Source organism: Zonotrichia albicollis, chromosome 21 (assembly GCF_047830755.1).
Source record: "Zonotrichia albicollis isolate bZonAlb1 chromosome 21, bZonAlb1.hap1, whole genome shotgun sequence".
Classification (NCBI taxonomy): domain Eukaryota; kingdom Metazoa; phylum Chordata; class Aves; order Passeriformes; family Passerellidae; genus Zonotrichia; species Zonotrichia albicollis.
The window spans coordinates 3,355,846-3,377,008 of record NC_133839.1 but is presented as its reverse complement, the minus strand read 5'-3'; the positions used below and the strand labels follow the sequence as shown (position 1 = coordinate 3,377,008).

General features: G+C 49.1%; 1 protein-coding gene across 12 annotated transcripts in view; it reads right to left on the bottom strand.

Moving 5' to 3' along the window:
* The window catches only part of CACNA1B (calcium voltage-gated channel subunit alpha1 B), a 316,045-nt gene that overhangs the window by 73,418 nt on the left and 221,464 nt on the right, over positions 1–21,163 (bottom strand). For 8 of the 12 annotated variants that reach the window (XM_074556297.1, XM_074556286.1, XM_074556287.1 and 5 more), the window contains 4 exons: positions 14,112–14,174; positions 5,637–6,461; positions 3,148–3,374; positions 1,325–1,445 (listed from right to left, as the gene is read on the bottom strand). In XM_074556297.1, the coding sequence (XP_074412398.1) occupies positions 1,325–1,445; positions 3,148–3,374; positions 5,637–6,461; positions 14,112–14,174 (1,236 nt within the window). The remainder of the gene's footprint in view (positions 1–1,324; positions 1,446–3,147; positions 3,375–5,636; positions 6,462–14,111; positions 14,175–21,163) is intronic. The other 4 variants (XM_074556290.1, XM_074556292.1, XM_074556294.1 and 1 more) reach the window with 1 other exon arrangement.

Genomic DNA, 21,163 nt, shown 5'->3' with positions numbered 1-21,163 from the left:
GAGGGCAGAGAAAAGAAGCAGCCATAGGATACAAGGAAATTTTGCTGCTTCTCTGCCAGCCCAGCCCAGCCCTCAGCTCAGAGCCCTGGGCTCAGCACCCCTCACTCCTCACCAGCCCTGCTGCCTTAGCACATCTTTCTCACCTCAGTTTTGGTGGTCATTTCACAGCAAAAAGACCAAATATTAGGGAAATACAATTTCCCTATCCATCCAGACAGGGCTCCCCAGGTGATGGTCCCAAGGCTGCCAGAGCTCCAGGAGCGTTTGGACAATCTGGGATGGCCAGGATGGGATTGTTGGGGTGTCTGTGCAGGGCCAGGAGCCAGATCAATGATCCTGGTGGGTCCCTCCCAGCTCAGTCAGGAGATTCTGGGATGCTGGGATGCTGCTCAGCCTGCCCAGGGTCCAGGGGTACCACAGGGGCTTTTTGGAGGTCAAATCTGAAAACTCAGAGCCTGTTTTGTTCCAGGACTGTACAGGATGTCACAGCCCTCAGCAGCAGGAGGAGAACTCATCCTTCTCTTCAATCCAGCTGCCAAAGAAGGGTCTGAGCTCCCCTTTGGTGTCTGGACAGAGAGAAATTCCAAGTACAAGTTTACCTGAGCCAGAGAGAAACCTCTGCTCCTAGGGGATATCCAGAAGTTCCAAACACCCTTCCTTAAAATGCTCAAACTGACTCACACCCTTCATGCCACAATAATTCCAACCCCACAGCCCTGCAGAGGAACAGATTCAGAATTCCCAGGCTTGGAGTCCAAAGCTCCCCAGGAGGCAGCACTGCCTGAAGGGGAAGAAATGCCCCAACCCCAGCAGATCCCACTCTCAGCCTTGACAAATAAAAAATATCCGGGTTTTCTCAGAAGTTCAAAGTTTGCAGTGATACAAACCACTTTATGGAAAGAACAGGAATTCCAGCTGAGGAACCTGCAGGAATCTGCTGGTATCCAAATATTCCTCAACCTGTTACTCCTGATAAAATCTTTCCCCAACAGTAAGAGAATATTCCTCAACGTGTTGTCCCTGATAAAATCTTTCCCCAACAGTGTGAGAATATTCCTCAACCTGTTGTTCCTGATAAAATTTTTTCCCAACTGTACCTGTGCTCTCACTTTTTGGGATCTAAACCAGCAGGGTCTGCCCAAAGCATTTTCTTTTCTCTGTCCTGATAATTTATCCCCCACAGGAAAACTAACAGAACAGCATTATCTGACCCACAGAAATAAGCTTTTATTTAATGCCCCAGTGTGTTTTCAGAGATGAAAATCCCACTCATGTTACTGCTCTGAAGCACCTGGAGCCCGTGATTGGTGTGGAAGGAACTTACGGGTTTGTGGGGCTGAGGATGAACATGGAGCTGTAAGGCAGGATTGGTTTAGGCCCATTTTTGGTCAGGTCATCGACGTCTTTCTTCTCCTCCGTTTTGCTTTCAAACTCCACGTTGTTCACTGGAAATGGGAATTCAGAGAGAACACAAAGGAGAGGGTTAAAAATGGATTAGCAGGCGTCCTGCTGCCTGGAACAGCTGGAAATGGCAGCAGTGCAGCTGGGAGAGCAAACAGCCTTGGGAAGTGCTGATTAAATGGGATGAACAATCATCGGATCGTTATCGCTCCCTGCCCCTCACTGCTGCTGAGCCACCGAGCAGAACAGCCAGGAAATGAAACCATGAGCTGATTTATCCCAGAGCTGCCAAACCGGGGCTGGAAAACCCATCCCAAGGAGCACAAATGCTTAGGGAGAGGGATCAGCTCGGGATCCTGGAAATAAAATCGAAAGGAAGTCTGGCCAGCCTCGTAATTCGGTTTTTTCCCATAGAGCAGGAGCACAACTGGCTTTGGAACACATGAAAGAGCAGATTCATGGATGAGGTTTAATAATTTGAAGGCTGAGATTGCTGAATTTCCTAAAAATAGGAAAAGAGACATGGAAAGGACTTCTTGGACTCTCCGGAGCTGTGCCTGCATCGTGCACCTCGGTTTGGTCAGGGTTCCCCACAGGCAAAGGTGAGCAGCTCCATCCTGCAGCAGGTTTTGGGATCTCCTTCTCTGAGATTGTTCCCAGCCTCCCTCCCAAAGGTCGGAAATTCCCCAATTCTCACCCTGACTTCCCTTACAGGGGGTTTATGGGATAATTTACTGAAGATAATTTCCCATCTATGAGCTGGGTAACATTTTATGCTGCACATTCTCTTCTTAGACACGTATAAAGGCTCTTCCATTAATTCCCAGGACCCAAAGTCCAACAATCCCACCCTTTGGAATGCATTCAGTGCAGGGTTGTTATTACTTTTTATTTTATTTTGCAAGAAAATGACATTTCTTTGTGTTTGAGTGACATGTTCAATAAACTCCTTATTGGATCTCCAGTCAGATCCAGAGGAAATGGCCAAGAAAGGGAGAGGCTGATAAATTGTGATTGACAGGAACTCAGCATTGCAATATAGCAAAATTACCATTGACGAGGAGGAGGAAAAAAAGGAGAAAGAAGAGGGAAAAAATAATAAAAAAATAAAAGATAAATCTTGTGGCTGACAACAGAGTGAAAAACCACAGAGACCCTGCCAGATCTCAGAAAGCAGAGTCCTGACAGCCAGAGGTTTAATGTGGACCTCTTGGATTTCCCTCTGGGATTCTCCTGAGCTCTCCAGACTTCTCCAGGCTGTTCCCACCCTGCCAGGGATCAGCACCAAGGTGGTGGGAACAGCCTGGTGCTGGCTGGGCACGAGGATCTTGGGACCATCTGTAAGTCTGTGCTGACAGACCCAAGGCAGAGAGCTCTGGAGAAGGACAGGGAGGGTGGATCTGCTCCAGGTGTGATGCAGAGGGCTGTAAAAGGCTCTGGAATGCCACAGGAGCCAGCAGCAGGGTCACACACGGATGCTGCTCTCCCTGCTCCCTCACCTCTCCCTTACACACAGGGTGTGGCCTGGCTGAGCCATCTCCAGGGAGTCTCAGGTGTTTTCCAGAGCCACCAGGAACCCTTGCTGAGTTCCTGCAGCCCATGTGGCAATTACAGCTCCTCTATCACAAAGTTCCCTGGCTGCCTCTCTCAAGGATGGCAGCACCCAGGAAAGCCCCCCTCACTCCTTGGAGATTTAGATTCCCTGGCAATTCCACAGCAGGAAAAGCAGGGGACAGAGGCACTCACTTGGGATGACAGTGGTTTCCCCTGGAGGGGCAGTGATGGTGACAGGGATGTTCACAGTGGTGGTTTTGTCCAGGGGGGGCTGAATCATCCTGGTCACGTTCTTCTGGTTGTCGGCATCCTCCGGCTGCTCAGGCACCTTCTGCAGGTAAGTGCTGGGCAGGGTGTGCACAGGGACACTGCCAGGGCCACTGCCACTGCCACTGGCCTCCAGCTCACACTGGTTCTCCCTAGGAAAAAGCAGGATTTGTTCAATATGGCCCAGGAAGGGTTCAGAGAACACATCCCTGATGCTGCACCTCATGCTAAGCTTGTTTCCTCCATGCAAATCCTTTGCAGGACTGTGGTGTTCACTTTCTCTGAACAGATAGAGACATAATTCTCTCTCCCAGGATTTTTCAGGGGAAGGTAGTGGGAAGCTCAGAGCAGAAGAGAAAACAATTCTTGCAGTGAGAACCTCTGAGAAAAACAGAAAACAATTCTTATCTCTATTCCCTGCTCCTGTTGTTTGGCACACATGGAATGTGTTATGGAGATTGTTTACCCAAAGTGATTTGTTAGTTGGACACCAGTGAAGGTTATTTTGATTCCTTGGCCAATTGGGTCAAAGCTGTGTCCTGGCTGTCTCAGACAGTCATGGGTTTTTCTCTAGTAGCTTTGTAGTATCCTTTTAGTATAGCATAGTATAGTACAGTATAGTATCTCTTTAGCATGCAATATAGAATAGCTTAATAAAGCAATTATTCAGCCTTCTGAATCATGGAGTCAGAGCACATTATTCCCTGGCTGAAGGTGCCCTGCATCGATACAGGACAACCTCTGACAGCAAAATTTGGGATCTTTTTCTCTGAGACCTCCCAGGCCAAACCCCAATCCCAACATTAGGAGGGGACAGTGGCACTGGACATCCCTGGGGTCACTTTAATGATGCTCCCAGGCCAGGACCATGTAGCAGTGCCACGAGCCACTCCCCAGAACAGCTGCTGGATGAATCCTCACACACTGCTCCCTAACGCTCTCCCCAGGCCTTATTTAAATGTGCTGATTCTCTTTTCCCGTTTTTGGAACGGTTTTGGAACCATTCTGGAACGTGGCAATCAGCAGCTAAATGGCTCCTGCTCTCCTCTGCAGCAGCAGCTCTGCTCCAGTGAGGAGGAAAGTGAGCCCGTGCACATGAGTACACTGAACAGCAGGCAGAGTGTTTGGAAATTCAGCTGAAAGGAAGATAATTTAGACAGGAAAATTATTATCTCAGTGCCACTCACGGCTCTCCACGGTGACATGAACTCTATTCTAAAGAATCCCAGTGCAATTTCTTTTCCATCAGACTAATAAAGCTGAAAAGGCAATCTATCCTTCTTTATTAACTACTCCAAATGCTTCACCAGGGCTGCTTTTCTCACTTGACTTACATAAGAATTAAAGCAAATGGGGGCCATCGTTGCTCTTAATGGAAGAGGCCATGTGCTGGAACAACTGGTGGTGCAGCTGAAGGCTCCCCATTAAAAATGAAAATCAAAGGGCTGTAAGCAAGCCTGGCTGAAATTTAAATAGATGTCCCTCAGGAGCTTCCTTCAGAAGGAAGGAAATTTCCCTTCAGAAGCTGGGAAATTCTCTGCTCCACTTGATGTCCTACAGGGTCTGTTGGTGTTTACAGCAAGCTGTTTTATGAACCAAAATCGTCTTTGGGAGCCTCTGTCACTGCTGATTGAGGCAAAACAGAACTGCAGTGTTGGGGAAGATGAAACGGGAAAGCCTTATAAATATGATTGTCTGGCAAAAGACTGTGAGATTATAGAAACTATAGGCGAGATTGAAATGAAAGCAAGCTTTGAGATCCCTCAGTTACTGAACAACTGGAAAACAATGGCATGGCCAGCTGAAGGTGATCCCCTTTTGATGGAACAACACCCTCTGCCTGCAGACAGGCCCAAGGGTCAGAGCAGACCCTACAGCTTGGCAGAAGGGGCCCAAAGAGGAGTTTGTAGGGTTTAAAATGTAACACAGTATGGTAATGTAATGATTCTTATAGGGTGTATGGAAATGCTATAGGATTTGTATCTTGGACTAGATTGGTTAGTGAGAATCAGAATATTCAACACAGAAGAAGATTTATTGTATTGTAACGGGAACTTCGCTTTCTTACCCTTTTGCTCTCTTACCCTTCTACACCCTCACCCTCTCATCCTCTCTCCCCCTCTCTTCTCTCAGCCTGCTCTGAGCTGTGTTTGGCAGCTCCCTGCAGGGCCCTGCACTCAGGCCCTTTGCAATAAACCCCAAGTTCCAGATCTGGCTGCAGAGATCTCTCATCTCCATCTGTCCCCACTGTCCCACCCCCTGACACTCCTACACTGCAGGTTGTGGCGGTAGCTGGTGTGGGCAGAGGGACAGCAGGGAATGCCACAGGGAGGCCATAAGGGATTTCCTGGAACACATCTGGGGCTTTGTGACCCCTGAACCGACCCAGGCAGGGCCTGGCAGCGCCCACTCACTTGGGCTGGTGATTGCGGTGCTCCTTCTCGCCAGCCTCCCCCTCCTTCTCCCCGCTGTCCTTCTCCACGGACTCGTAGGTGGACAGGGCCCTGTTCCTGAGCCGGTGCCGCCGGTGGGGCTCCTCTCCGCTGTCGCCCTTGGTGCCGGGCTCTCCATCCCTGTTCCCGGAGCGGGACCCTCCGCGGTGCCGGGAGCGCCGCTCGCCGCGGGCGCCATTGGCGGTGCCGTTGCCCTCCTTGCTGGGCCGGTCGGAGGAGTGCCGGTGGCTGCGGTGCCTGCGGTGCTCCTTCTCACCCCCTTCGTCCACCGAGCCCCGCCGGTGGTGCCTCTTGCCCCCTTCCTGCCCCCTGCTACGGTCGCTCTTCCCTTCCTTGCTGCCCCCTTCCACCTCCTTGCTGCGGCTCCGGTGCTGCCGGTGCCGCTCCTCCTTGGTGCCAGCCCCGGCTTCGCCGCTCTCCTCCTTGGTGACATCTCCCTTCTCCTGCTCTCCCAGCTTCTCCTTCTCCCGATGGCGGTGGTGCTTCCTTGGCGCTTCTGCCCCATCGGCAGAGGTGGGTTTGGGGTGCTCCACCACCTCCTGGACATCCACGGGGCTCAGCTTGGTGAGGTTGTTCCTGCCCTCGCTGCGGGGCTCCACGACCAGCGGCCGGTCCAGGTGGGTTTTCATGTCGGGACGGATGTGCAGGGTGGTGGCGTAGCGGACGCGCTCCTCGGGGTCCAGCTCGTTGTACAGCGCCTCGCAGCTGGCTCGGAAGTTGTGCATCCGGATCTGGCTCGTCCTCTGCTCCCAAACTGACTTGGATTTGGAGGAATTCTGCTGCTTGCTAAGGGCGGGAGAAAGGTGATAAGTCAGCACCCAACTTTGCGCCAATTCCCTAAAAAAACGGGATTTTTAGCTGAGGTGGGGAATTAGAGGGTCAAACCAAAGGAGTAACAGGGATGGAGAGAGAACATAAGCAGGGAAAGCCAGCAGGATCATCCGTGTTAGTTTGCCCACACACTATGAGATCAGCCCTCTGGAAAGGCGTTATTCTGCGTTTCGGAAATGTGGAAGCCTCGGGAATAGTCTGAAGGATTAAAACGTCAGCACACAAAAATCACACACCCCAGCCAGAGCCTTGGAACAGCCCGCAAAGCTTCCCAAAATTAGCAGCACTTTTCTCCCCACCTGGAAATATGTGGATGAGGAAATTAGTGGTGAGCAAGAGAAGTTAGATCAGCAGGAGGAGCAGGGAAAATCAAACCTGTCCCTGAGGATGCACCAGCCCCTTCCCCTTCCAGCCAGCCCCAGGGCTTGTTTTCCAGCTGTGCTGCCCTGCTGGCTCAGGAACAGGTTTAAAACTGCTCTAAATCCACAGCATCCTTCCAGGTGAGCGTGGACCAGCCAGCCCACACATCAATGGAGAATGGAAAAGTACAACTAGGAAATGAAAACTGTCCTGTGCACCAGGAAATGTGGGAGAGCCACACAGAGATCCATGAAAGATCCTGAGCTGGAAGGGATCCATCAGGATCATCAGCCCCTGTCCCTGCCCAGCCCCCCCAGCCTGGGCACCCCTGGCAGCGCTGCCCAAAGGCTCCTGGAGCTCTGGCAGCCTCAGGGCCGTGCCCACTCCCTGGGCAGCCTGGGCAGTGCCAGCACCCTCTGGGGGCAGAGCCTTGCCCTGAGCTCCAGCCTGAGCTGCCCTGGCCCAGCCCCAGCCGTGCCCTGGCTCCTGTCCCTGGCCCAGAGCAGAGATGGAGCTGCCCCTCGGGAGGAGCTGCAGCCCCGGGGAGCTCTGCCCTCACTCTGCTCCAGCTGAACAACCCCAGAGCCCTCAGTCCCTCCTTGTGTGGCCCCTCCAGACCCTTCCCCATCTCAGTATCCCAACATGAAGATGAGATGGCACCACCTGGAGACACGTGCTCATCTCTGTCACCTCTTGTGGCCAGGACACCTCCTCTGCAGTGGCCTGAATGCTTGGATTTTTCAGCACAGCATTTGGGTTCTCACCACCACATTCAAAGCGACCACAAACCCAACCAGAGTTTGAAGTTTGTGAAGGGACAACTTTTTCTTTTCCTCCTAAAAACCTCAAGCCAAACTCTGCTTTTCGCTGGCTGCCAGGTGAGTTCTGGATTTAACCTCATGGAGACTCAGCACCCATTATTTCCTTAGTAAAACTTTTTCTAGCAAAACCAGGAAAGGCATTTTCCCCCCTCCCAGCCTGCTCTGACACCTCCATTCCCCACACCTCAGGCTGAGCTGTGCAGCTGGAGGGAGCAGAGCCCACATGGGAGGCAAACACAGCTTCCTTACGCATTTTTGGGCTCCCCTGGCAGTGGAAAAAAGCAGCTTTTGCGTGTTCTGGTGCTGATTGGGACTGTCTGGCTCTGTCACCGTGCACAGACCCCGGGGAGGTGACGTCCAGCCACGCTCATGTGGCACAGTGGGAGCTGTCAGAAGGGTTTTGTGTCTCTGGGCTCTGCTGGGGAATTGTTTCTTTACTGAGGTTGCTGCTGCCTGGTGCTGCTAAAGAGGAAAAAATTCACTAAAAGCCCTCATGAGAGCACCTAGGCAGATGTGAAGAAACCTCATTTAGTCCCAAAATCAGAGCCGATCACCAAAATTAAATATCTATGCCGTGTTGCCAAGTCCTGGACTTGTTGTCCAGCAGCTGAGTCCCCCATGTGCACCATGGCAGGAAAACAAGTGATAAAAATCACAGTTCTAAATGTAAATAATACCAGAAGGTCCTGGACAAATGGCTTAGAGCCCTGCTCATCCCAAATGCCACACTCAAGGGGGGACAGGCTCCTCCCGAGGCAGAGCTCCCTTCAAGGATGAATAGCCCCATTACAGTGGGCACTCACCACTTTCTTTAGCTCAAAATTATGAAAAATTAAAATATTCTCACTCATCAACAGCTTTCCTTGGTTTGAGAAGGAATGAGGAATGTGCAGAGCCTCTGACTGCCCAGCCCTGCTGCCCTGTCCAAGGATTTCCCATGGGAAGCCACAGGGAAAGCTCTGCAGAGCTCTCACAGGGATGGAGCTACCTGGGATGGGCATCCCAGGGTTTTACCTCTGCTAAACCCAACTGGGCTACAGATCTCTTCAAAGCCAGGCTCAGGAAAGCTGAGGGATTTTCTGTGCCTGGCTGAGCTCCCTGAATGCTGCCACAAACACCTCTGTTCTTAGGGAATATTCCTCACTCCATAGTGAAAGTCCTGGGGTGGGACCAGCCTTTGTCCTGTGCTTTGGGCAGCACTCAGGTGATAATCAGCCTTAATGATTCATTAGACAAGTGACTTGGTGCTGAAACTTCCAGTTTATCTAAAACCCAAGAGCAGAGGGAGGAGCACAAGCACCCCCTGCTCCATCCTGTGCTCCTTTGCCATGGGACAGGAACCAGCAGGGCTGGGACACAAAGCTCAGTGTCGGAAAGGAAAACAGTGAGAAAATCATCAGGCAGCTCCCATGGACACAGCCTGTGCCTGCTGCCTGTGCTGAGCCCATCCCAGCTGTTGGAAATGCAAGATGTGGTTGGGGCTGTGTGTTCTATCCCCATCTGTCAGAGCTGGGGCAGTTCTCTGCTGTCCATGGGCAGTTGTTTCTTTCTCTCTCCCACAGCCAACCCTCCCTCCAGGAGATCTCTGCTGTCCATGGCCACTGAGTGTCCCTGCAGGGCTGATCCCATTCCAGCATCCCATGGGGAGATGCTGCGCCCAGGGCAGGAGCCAAGCATTCCTACCTGGATCCAATCTGAGCCTGGCACAGCACAGCAGCCTTTGCCCCCTGCATTGCCAGAGGAGCAGCTTTCTGCTGCCCTGCATGGCCAGAGGGAGCCCAGGCCCATCTGCAGCAGCCCTGGAGCTGCAGAGGAAAACTCCCCCCTTGTGCAGGATCCGTGCTGCAGCAGAGCCACAGCTGGCACTGCAGGAGGGCTGAGCCCCCATGGGATGGGGCTGGGACACCGCCCTGACACACAGGGGGCAGGGCATGGTCTCACTCTGGCAGTGGTTTTCTTTTTTTTTTTTGCACTATTGCATTTGTATTTTTAGTTTTTCCTATTAAAGACCTGTTATTCTCTTCCTGTATCTTTGCCTGAGAGCCTTTTAATTTCAAAATCATCATAATTCAGAGGGAGGGGGGTTTACATTTTCCATTTCAAGAGAGGCTTCTGCCTTCCTTAGCAGATACCTGTCTGTTCAAACCAAGCCAGCAGCCAAGAAGGAAAGAAAATCCCTTCAATCAGGCTGGAGGCGAGGAGGAGGAAGGTTGGGATTCAGAGCTGATCCTCAGCCCAGCTCTGACATGAGCTGTGCCACTGCAGGAGGGGTTTTGCACTTGTGTTTCAGTTCCACCAAGGACATAAATCAGCTTTTAAATGATCTCTGAGCTTTTCCCACTGCCCATCACTCAGGGCTAAGTGAGAGGTGCTGCCAGGGAACTGCGCTCCTGAGAACCTGCAGGAAGCAGGCAGTGCACACATCAACCCAGCTCAGATCCCTGGGTAAATCAGGCACTGACATTCCAAGCTGGAATTTCCCAGCACCTGGAAATGAGCTGCATCCTTAACGCAGACACAAGGCACGGAGGCGAGTGCCAAACTCTCCAGCACAAAGCCACCCGCTGGCTCTGGGCACCAACAGCTCCAGAGCAGGAGCTGCAGAGGCAATGCCTGCACAGCCATTCCTCTTTCCACAGTGAAAACACTCCAAAAATATTTTTCAAAAGGCAAATCAGGATATTTACAAAGTGTGGTAAAAACCCAATCAGGAAAACGCAGCACCTGTGAGCTCAATTCCATCTCTAGAGTGTCACAGACATATTTTATGAAAAATCCTTTTGCTGGGATCTTTTCTCCTGAGAAGCTGAGAGGCCTTAGAAATGAAATGTAAACAATGGTTATCTGCTGCTGTGGAATGCAACAGGTGCATCTGTGATTGGTCTCATGTGGTTGTTTTTAATTAATGGCCCATCACATTCAGCTGGCTCGGACTCTCTGATCAGTCACAAGATTTTATTATCATTCCTTTCTATTCCTTTAAAGCCTTCTGATGAAATCCTTTCTTGTATTCTTTAGCATAGTTTTAATAGATCATTTTCTTTTAATATAATATATATAATAAAATAGTAAGTTAGCCTTCTGAAACATGGAGTCAAGATTCTTATCTTTTCCCTCATCCTGGGATCCCTGATAACACCACCGCACCTGACCAGTGAGGAGCATCTCAAATCCTGCATTCCAAATCCTGTCATCCCAAATCCTGTGTTTCCAAATCCTATCTTTCCAAACCCTGTCATCCCAAAAACACCACCCAGGAGCCAGAGCCAGGGCTCAGGGGCTGCTGTGGGAATGGGGCAAAGCACCTGAGCACATGGGCCCCATGGGGACAGCGCTGGGAACTGCAGAGCCAGAGCAGCAGCAGAAGTGGCAGCTGCTTGTCCAGCTGGATTTACCCAGTCCTGGCTCTCTCTGGGTCCCCACAGCCACTGAGCTGGGGATTTGTGGCAGCTCCTCCTCTCCTGGTGCTCCCTGGGAACAGGGACAGCCTGGGAGCTGATTGATGGCACCCCTTAGAGCAAAGCAGGGCTCCAGCCCAGCCCCCTGCCCAGGAGGAGATGCAGCAACAGGAGGGGTTTGGAGGAGGTGGAAGAACATCAACAGGGCAAAAATTAATTCCTCTGCTTCCCCTTTCATTTGGGGCAGTGAATTCTGCACAAATCAGGACAGGCACAGCCCAGCTACAGCATGAGCAGGGCAGGGCTTGTCTTAACTGATCAAAAAGAAGATTTGTGATAACAAATATTTGCTTCACAAAAAAACCAAAAATCCATAAAACCCATAAAATTCCACAAAAAACATAAAGCCAACTGCTCATCTGAACCCTGCTCACTGCTGGCTGCTTAAAATGCTCCTGAAGCCATTAAGGAAACTGCTCTGTAAATCACTCCTGACTTGCCAACATCCCACAAACACTGCTGGTAATTCACTGTTTTACTCCCCCTCCCTATTTTCAGGAGTATTTGGAACTCTTTGAAGGCTCTGCTCCCTCCCCAGACCCTCCAGGCTGGAGATGTTGTAGATATCACTGCTGGTACCAGCTCCACTGGTGTTCCTTGGGTTAAGATACCACCAAGCAACTCCTGCCTGTGGCTGGAAAGAAAACCCTGCAATTCCTGGAGAATCAAATAAAATTCATATTAATGAATCAATGACTAATATTGGTATAAATAAAACCTGCAAGCACTGTGTGGTTTGTTTAAGAAAGGAAAGTGTATTTTTAGTCAGATTCTAATCTTAGGGTGCTCCTTAATGATTCAAGATTTTGTTCCCATAACCTTTGAAATCACTGCTGCACTTCATGGAAATCCTTAATATTTTGCTGCAGTAAATAATGAATGAAAGCAGCCTATGGAAAGATAATAATTCAGTGTTAAAAATAACCACACATTACACACTGGCTGTGAAATTCTGTGTTTCAGATAAAAGGGAATTTGTTGTTAAAATACAACAAAACCTTTCCACTCAAATCCTATTTTCTGTTCATGAACTCAGGGTTCATAAACTCCACATTTCCATTTTCCACTTGGAAAACACAATGGGATATTTCACTTTGGGGTTGGTGTGCACAAAGCCAAATATTTTATCTCTCTGGAGGTTTTGGGGAAAACGCTCCTTAAAACTCACTGAGGAAAAAAAGCACATTCAGCTCATCCATCTCTGCACCTTTCTGCCTGTCAAAGCTCCCAGGAAATACACTGGAAGAAATGATCCAGAAGATGACTAAATCTAATTTGTTCCCCTAATTTTCCCTGTGAGCCATCAGACCTGGGCACAGACAGGTCACACCTAATTTGGGCCATGACAAAAGCTCAGCCTTGGTCACAGCAGTTAAATTTCAGGGTCTCTGTTCTGGTGGGGATTTAACAACAAACCCCAATGAAAAATGCCTCAAAATGTGGCCAAATCTTCCTTCCAAAAGGATTTTGGTACCTGAACTTTGATTTCATCCTTTTATAAAAGGCAACTCTGCCTCTGGAAATTCGGAAAAGACAAAAATCTGTATTTTTTTTTTTAAGGCTAGTTGGAAAACATTGATTGGGAACAGTTTGGGATAACTTCTGCTGGGGGAAATTGGAATTTTGGGTTGAAGGCAGCTCCCAGCACCTCCTTTTCTCTATTCTGTCCCCCCCTGTCAGGGTGGGAGGCACCCAAAGTGCATCTGAGCCCTCTCTGCACCTTTCTGCCTGTCAAAACTCCCAGCAGCCAGGAAATACACTGGAAGAAATGATCCAAAAGATGACTAAATCTCATTTATTCCCCCAATTTTCCCTGTGAGCCATCAGACCTGGACACAGACAGGTCACACCTACTTTGGGCAGTCACAACAGCTCAGTCTTGGTCACAGAAGTTAAACTCACACAAAGCATCAACATATTTTAAATCCCAACTTGTCCAAGCCCCACCAGTGCATAAAGAGCCCCCAAACACCCAGGGGAATATCAGGGAGGAAAGGCTGCTGGAAAAACTGCTGGAAAAGCTCCTTGGCTTCACAGTACCTTGGTGCCTGCTGTGGGGCCAGGACAAACCCCCAGGCTGGAATTGCACTTACTTGAGTCTCCAAAAGCATTAAAGAAGAAAGACAAGGTCACACAGTTAAAGGATAACCCAAAGGCCACTCGTGGGGGTGGGACAAGAGCTGATGAGGAGTTTTTGGGGTTAGTCAGCAGCAGTAATGATGTTTTTACCAACCTGTTGGTGTCAAAGCACACCCTGACCCACAGCACAGCCAGCAGGATTGGATTGGGAGGAAGCACATGGAGTGAGAGTTTTCCACTGTGTTTGCTCAACTCCAGCTCCAGAGGAGTAGCCAAGAGCCTCATTAGGACAAAATCAGTCGCTTTAAGCTCCAGCTCAAGAAGGTCAGTGAGCAAAGACATAACCAGCTTTTCAAGAGTTTTCCAATTTAGTCTCACTTGGACCCCGTTTCCAGAATTCTTTTGAAGTCCTCCTCCAGTTTTCCCTCCAAGAGAGCTCTCCTGGTTCTCCCACGGAACCCAGAGTGCAAACACTGGTGGAACATCAAAGCCAACAGCCCAGCACAGAATAAACACAGAGAACAGAAAGAAATACAAGTGAGAACAAGACAAACCATCAAATGAGGGGAGACAGGAGAAGAGAGGAGAACAGTTCAGGAGAAATAATGGAAAGGAACTAAGGGAGAAAAATGGAGGAAGGAAGAGGGGGAAAAGTCACAGTCAATGTATGGAACACAAGAGTTGCTCACAAATCACAAGCATCAAATGACAATGACACCTTCCAGTCCTTTCCCTGGATGTTGGTCTGGAGGCTTTCCACAATGATGGGAATGATTTTTTGGGGAAAAAGAACACAGGGAGAGTGAAGGCACCAGGAGAAGGGGGAGGTTGACAGAGCTCTAAATGAGAAATCCACGTAGTGAATATCGTAACAGAGAGCAACTCACGGTGAATTTACGCTGGAGACTGACGAGCTGCGAGATACAGTACCTCGAGTTTGCTTTACAAAACTGCACATGCAAAAAAACAAAACAAACAAAGAAAACAAAAAGTGAGAAAAGAAAAAGCCAGAAAACCAAAAAAAAAAAAAAACCAAACCAAAAGGAAAATCAAACCAAACCAAACAGGCAGAGAAACCATAAAAGACATCGGGAGGAGACTCGTACAGGCCGCGTCCTGTTGGGTGCAGACGGGGAGGAGACCAGGCAAGCTCCAGGGCTGTGGAAACCATGGACACACCACCCTCTGGAGAATGAGGACACAACCAAAGAGTCCAAAAGGGAGGCAAAAGGAAGAGGTGACCAAGAGGCACACAATGAGCATGGAGCTCTGTGGCTCCCTGGTACTCACATCACCAAAGTCCTGCAGGAGCCTCCTCTGCCACCCTGGGGAGGCCTGGCTGCAGCCATGGGGGGATTGTGCTGCAAATCCTCATTTCCAAGAGGATTCCATTTGCTAATTCCTGCTCCTGGCACCAGGAGGAAGCTTTAGCACGGAGCAAGGGCTGGAGAGAGGACCCCAGGCTCCAAAATCCACCTGAGCTCCAGCAGCTGATGCCACACAAGTTCTCCTCAGTCCCTGCCTCAGGAGGCACCCACCTCTCTCCTCAGACAGGGATTGGGATGGGCCTGGCTCAGACTGCCCAAAATTGGGTCACTGGGCCTAAAAACCTCAGCCCTGCTGCAGCTCCAGTGGGGCAGGGCCCAGGGGTGAAAGGAGCTTCCTGCAGCTCAAGGAATTTTGTAGATTCTCCTCCATCTCCTCCACACCATTTCTGTGGGGGGTTCTAAATATGGAAATCACTGAATCGCACAGAAAAGGCAGGCAATCCACAGAAAACCAGGATTCTAAATATCCTGATTGATCTTGGCTTGAGGCATTAATTTTTTCCCAGCTCTAATGATCATTTTTATCAATCTACAGCATTCCAAAAACCCTCCCCAAGACTGAAAATAAAATCCCTTCGCCTCCTGATTTGCCTTTTCAGTTGCAGCATTTTTCCTCCTGCTTTCATGAGCGTTTAAATCTGTTAACAATCAATTCTAGCCAACCAGAAGGCCCAGTAAAAATCTAATATTCTCTGGGTATCATAGAAGTAGAGGTTTAAATATACGTTTATTAAAATTAATGGATTGTTCTGAACAGAAATATTGGCTCAGTTACTGCATATAACACAAAATCCAGAGGTTCAGAAACCTGGAGTAAATATAAGAAAAATTATGGAAGGCATCATAAAAGTTTTGCTTGAAGCAAATAATGAGCTGAGCAGCCAGGTGAAGTGTTTTACCTAAACCCCAGGATTTCTGTATTTGTCTGGTGCCAAATGAAACAGGAGCAGAGGCAGAGTGGGGGTGGCATGTCCTGCATGCTAACCAAGGAAATTATAATTTCCAGGTTGTTCAAGCTGGGAACTGTTTTACTCTTTGGCAACAAAATCCTGCAGAGAACAAGCCCCTGAGTCCAGGGCATAACCAAGGAATTCCTTTGGGAAAACTTGCCCTGATTGACCTGGGAGTCAGCACCGTGCAGTACGTGTGGGGATTTTGGGTTTAATTGTTGGAAATTGTGGAAAGCAGATGCACATCCCTCCGTGGGAGGCTGGGATGAGCCTCTGTGTGTCTCCCTGCCTCGTTTGGTGCTGGGCCGGATCAAGGCCACGCTCTGTCCTTGTCACCTGTGCAGGGAATGTGACACAAGTCCTGCAGCGCTCCAGGCTCACCGCTCTGCTCCTGTGGCTGGATCGGCCTTTTTCAAACCATAAATTTGCCTGGAACCACCATGTGTGAAACCACAGAGCCAGCCCAGCCTCCTTTTCCAGGGCAAAACGACAGCAGGAGTTGATTTTCACCAGATTCTACTTACCAGGAAGGAGGGACAGAGCCCAGAGAGTGGCTGTGGGTGACACCGATGGTGAGAACAGAGAGGAAAACCCACGGGAGGAATCAGAACCTCACACACTGACACACTCCAGGGGAGGAGCAGAGGGAAGAAACCACAACCAGCAAGAGGAAAAGAACACCTCTTCTAATCTACACCCCCCAGCAGAGCACAGGGCATGGGCTGGGTGTTCAGCAGCTTCTTGCTGGGTCCTGTTGGGTGCCCAGAGCCCAACAGAGATGTGGAAATCACCACGGTACTCCCGAGACAGAAGGAAAACATGGAACCTCCGAGATGGAAAACCTGGAGAAACAGAGCAGTTCCCCCCTCCCTGCATCCCCAGACCTGTACAAAAGGGCCACAGGGGTCAGGGTGAAGGGACTGAGGTGCCACCTCTGGTGGCTTTTCTGTCTTGCTCTCACTGACAGGCACTGGCCCCCTGTGGGACTGCAATCACAGCACCAGTTCTGTGAACAAGCCCAGTGGGACCAGCAGAAACCAGTCCTGGAGACAGCAGGAGGAGGTCCTTGGAAGCTGGGAAGTTGTCCTGGGAAGCACAGGTAACTGGAACAGCAGTGGGCAGTGTGACAAACTGTGCTTAGGTCTGGTGCCCACGTCCAGGAGCTATCTCTGGCACTGCCCACCAGGTTTCATGCACCACCCAGGTTCTTCTCCCACCCAAAACTCACCCCTCACACCTGTGATTAAATTATTTCCTTGGACCTGGCTACAACTCTAATCCATTACCTCATGGAATTAATAAAACCCCAAACCTCATAATTCACGGAGTGCAAAAAGTTCCTCCAAGTGTGGCCGATTACCTGGCAGGCTCCTACAAATTTAGAGGTGCTGAAAAAGGCTTTCCCCAAGCAAAGGTGAGAGAAGGGCACTGGGGAATGCTGTGGGTGCCAGCTGAGCCCCAGGTGTGCCCTGCCTGGGGCAGGGTGAGCTCATGGCAGCCCCTTTTGTACGGGCCATTGGTGCAGCTCTGGCTGGGACAGGGAAGGCAGACAGGAACCCAAACATGGGGAGTTCAGGCATCAGGCCAGGCAGAAGCAGGAAAAAACACCAACTTTGCTTTGGGGTCTTTGTGTGACCCCCAAAAGGCTCTTCCTTCCACTGGCAGTGGCACCAAGAAGTGCTTTGGACATCCAGGGCCTTGGAATTGTCCCCTTGTCCCTGGTCTGGCTGCCAAGGAAGCTGCACCAATGGTTTGCCCTAAGGACCCCTGGCTCTGTGAAGTCCCTCAGGTGCAGAGGCTGAGCAGGGCAAACGACACAGAGGGGCTGAACAAACCCAGAACTCACCTCCAGAAACAACAAAGCAAGGAAAATGCTAAATGGAAAACAAACAAACAAAAAATAATCACACAAAAAGAAGAGTGAAGCAATGGGCTCGAATCAAACACACCTCCTGTGTTCAGCCAAACATTGCAAACAGTGATAGAACCAACACATCACCCTTGTTTTTCATCCTAAATAAATCCTTCAGGGTAGAGTTCACCAGGTGAAAAACCAACTGTGGTCAGTCAAATCTGCTCTCTAGTGGAGCAGAGAAATGATGGGGGCTGCATGAGGCACAAGCTCCACACCAGCCTCACTTTTCATCCAGAGAAACCACAAAATAAATCCTGCAGGTTAGAGTTCACCAGGTGAAAAACCAGCTGTGGTCAGAAAAATCTGCTCAGGTCCCTCTGGTGGAGCAGAGAAATGCTGGGGGCTGCATGAACCAGCAGCTCCACACCAGCCTCACTTTTTCATCCTAAATAAATCCTTCAGAAAAGAGTTCACTAAATGAAAAAGGAACTGTGGCCAGACAAATCTGCTCAGGTGAATCCCTTTGGTGGAGGAGGACTGTCACTGTCATATTTTCTGGAAAAATCTCTTTGCCCAGGATTTTGCTCCTGGGAAGCTGAGAAGCCTCAGAGAAAAAAGAAACCAATAATTATCAGATTTGTTTCTCCTGTGTTTTGCTGCTTTGGAATGTGTTTGGAGATTGTTTACCAGCTGGTCATTGTTTGATTGGTTTAATGTGAATTGTTTTTCCTTAATGACCAATCACAGCCAAGCTGTGTCAGGACTCTGGAAGCAGTCACGAGTTTTTCATTATTATCTTATAATCTTCTGTAAGCATCCTTCCTCTATTCTTTAGTATAATATTCTTTAATATAATAAATAATATAATATTGTAATAATATAATTTAATACAATAAAGTATCATAAAATAATAAATTAGCCTTCTAAGAACATAGAGTCAGATTCATCATTTCCTCCCAACAATAGGGGACCCTGAAAATACCACAGATCATCCCAACCCTCTGAGCCACCATGATATTATAGGGATAAAATAATAAATGAGCCTTCTAAGAAGATGGAGTCAGATTGATCTTTCCTTGCCTTTGTCAGGGTGCCCTGAATACAAGAGAGGACATTTCTGGAGCTCCAAAGCAATGCAGGACGTTGTGAGGCAGATGATGAACGATCCCTCCCCAGCACTGCAATGATGAGCCTGTTATTAAAGGAGATCCCTGGTGTCCATCAATCACAAAGCAATTCCCAGCTCCAGGTGGGAAGGTGAAGGTGCCTCTTCAGAGCCTGGAGAACACTGGATAACAACCAGCTCCTGATGCTTAGGAAATGATGTTCAGTAACCAGCACAATAAATGGAGCTCAGAGCAGAGGAAGGGGGACAAAGGGACAATTCGAAGGCACTGGATGTGCAAATTTGGTGGAGCTTGCTTAGGAGGGGAGGCTGGGGCAGGTGATAAATGATTCCCTTGGATCTGGCTGCAACTGTAATCCATTACCTCATGGAATTAAAAAAACTCAAATCCTGTGTGTCACAGAGTGCAAAAAATTCCTCTTCAGGCACAGCTGACCCTGTGTTGGCACAGGAAAATGCCAGAGGTGGGGGATCCAACCCCGTGGGAAGGGCTGGAAGGAGCTTTAGGGGAGCCACAGTCAGTGCTGGGAGCAGGACTGGCAAGGGCAGGGAGGAAACAGCACCTGAGGCAGCACAGCCAACGCGAGTCCTGAGCAGGCTCAGCCCAGGGACAGCTTTGTCACCTCCTGAGGACACTGGCAACGTGAACATCGTGATCAAGAAAATCCAAGTCATGCTGTTCTCTGCCAGCACCTGATTGGATTGATGCAGGCAGGGAAAATATCAATGTTTTCAGAACATCCATCCATGCCATTGATGCCTGCTGTTACAGAAATCCATTTCCACAGGTTGGGAAAATAATATTAAACTAGAAAACTAAAAAAAATATTCCTTAGGGGAAAGTACAAATAGAGATTGATTGGGTAGAGCCACCTTTGCAGGAGCTCAATCCCAGCTTTCCCAGGCCTTGCTTACTCAATCCTACAGGGACTGGATTCTCAGTTCTTAGTACCTGAGTTTTGGGTTCTGGTGATATTCCCATTCATCAAAAATCCCATTTTTAAGAACACCCAGCACTTTTGGCATGTCCAGCTCTGGATCTGATCTGCCAGGACTTGCCATGGGCACAACATCGGTTCCACCCTGAGAGCACTGTGGGAAATAAGAGCAGGAAATGAAGTGTTGGGGTGGATTTGGGTGCCAAAAGGTCCCTAAATCAGCCCTGTTGTGCTGGAGAGGGGTATCCAAGGGATGGTGGCTGCAAACCACCCCCTGTCCAAGATTCAGGGGCTGCAAACCACACCCTATACAATATTTAGGGGCTGCAAGCCACCCTTCTGTCCAAGACCTAGGGACTGCAAAGTAACATCTATAGAGTATTTAGGGGCTGCAAACCACCCCCTGTCCAAGGTTTAGGGGCTGCAAAACAGCCTCTATCCAAGGTTTAGGGGCTGCAAACCACCCCCTGCAAGATTTAGGGGCTCCAGACCATCCCCTGTCCAAAATTTAGGGGCTGCAAGCCACCTCTCTGTCGAAGACCTAGGGGCTGCAAAGCACCCCCCTATATAAGATTTAGGGGCTGCAAACATCACCCAGCAAGATTTAGGGGCTGCAAAGCACCCCTGTCCAAAATTTAGGGAATACAAAGCACCCCCTATCAAAGATTTAGGGGCTGCAAAGCACCCCTGTCCAACATTTAGGAGCTGCAAACCATCCTCCTATCCAATATTTAGGGGCTGCAAACCATCCCCTATACAATATTTAGGGGCTGCAAACCATCCCTGTTCAAGGTTTAGGGGCTGCCAAGCCCCTCTGGAGCTCCCTGAGGATGGAAATTCTGTCCCTGTATGGGTTCCTCACTTGAGAGCTGCATTTGACCCTTGTGGGTCTCTCCCAACTCAGAATATCCTGGGATTTATGTATAAAATTGCTTTGAGATGGATTTATTAAATCTCATGGGTTACAAGCCACCAATCCACTCAGCCCCTCTTCCCATCTCCCAAAATCTGATTCCTCCCTTGCCTCCTCCTCCAGGGCCTCATCCCTTTGGGCATCAATCCCTTGACCTAAACGTTGCTTTTTGTCCCCAAAGCAGAGCTCTGTGAGTGGCCATGGAGCAGGGTAAGGAGATGCCACAGGGTGTCACAGGGTCAGATGTGCAAACCATCCCTTCCACTGTGCTCCTGTGAATTTTCCCACAGCCGGGGCAGAGCAGACTTAATTTGAGGCAAAATAAGCAAAAATCCACAATTTTGTCCTCACTTTGAATTGTTGTCACAAAAATCTCCTTGTGCTTTTTAAAATCTGGTGAAAAATCATGGGAAAAGGTGATTTTAAGGCAATTTCAGCCTTAGGTCCATGGAAGTGAGTTGGTTTTTTTCTCCCAATTTCTAAGAAATCTTCCCATGCAAAACACAGAAGCAAATAAGCACCATCATCATCTTGCATTTTCAAATACCAGAACCAAGAAATTCATCAAAGAGCAGGAGCAATTATCCTCATTTGACTTCTTTTCAAGGCTGGCCAGAAAATAATTGTAAGGAAAAAATGGTATTTAAAACTATCAAACAGCCAGAGCATAAATAGGAACTGATTACAGCAGTAATGACAAAATAAAATGGTAAGAAGAATAAAATAGGCAAATTAATAATATTCTTTTCCTTCACATGTAATAAACTGGCTCCACTTGGCCTTTTGTCTTTGCTAAAGTGGATTAAAGTCCCAGTAAAAAGAGATTTCC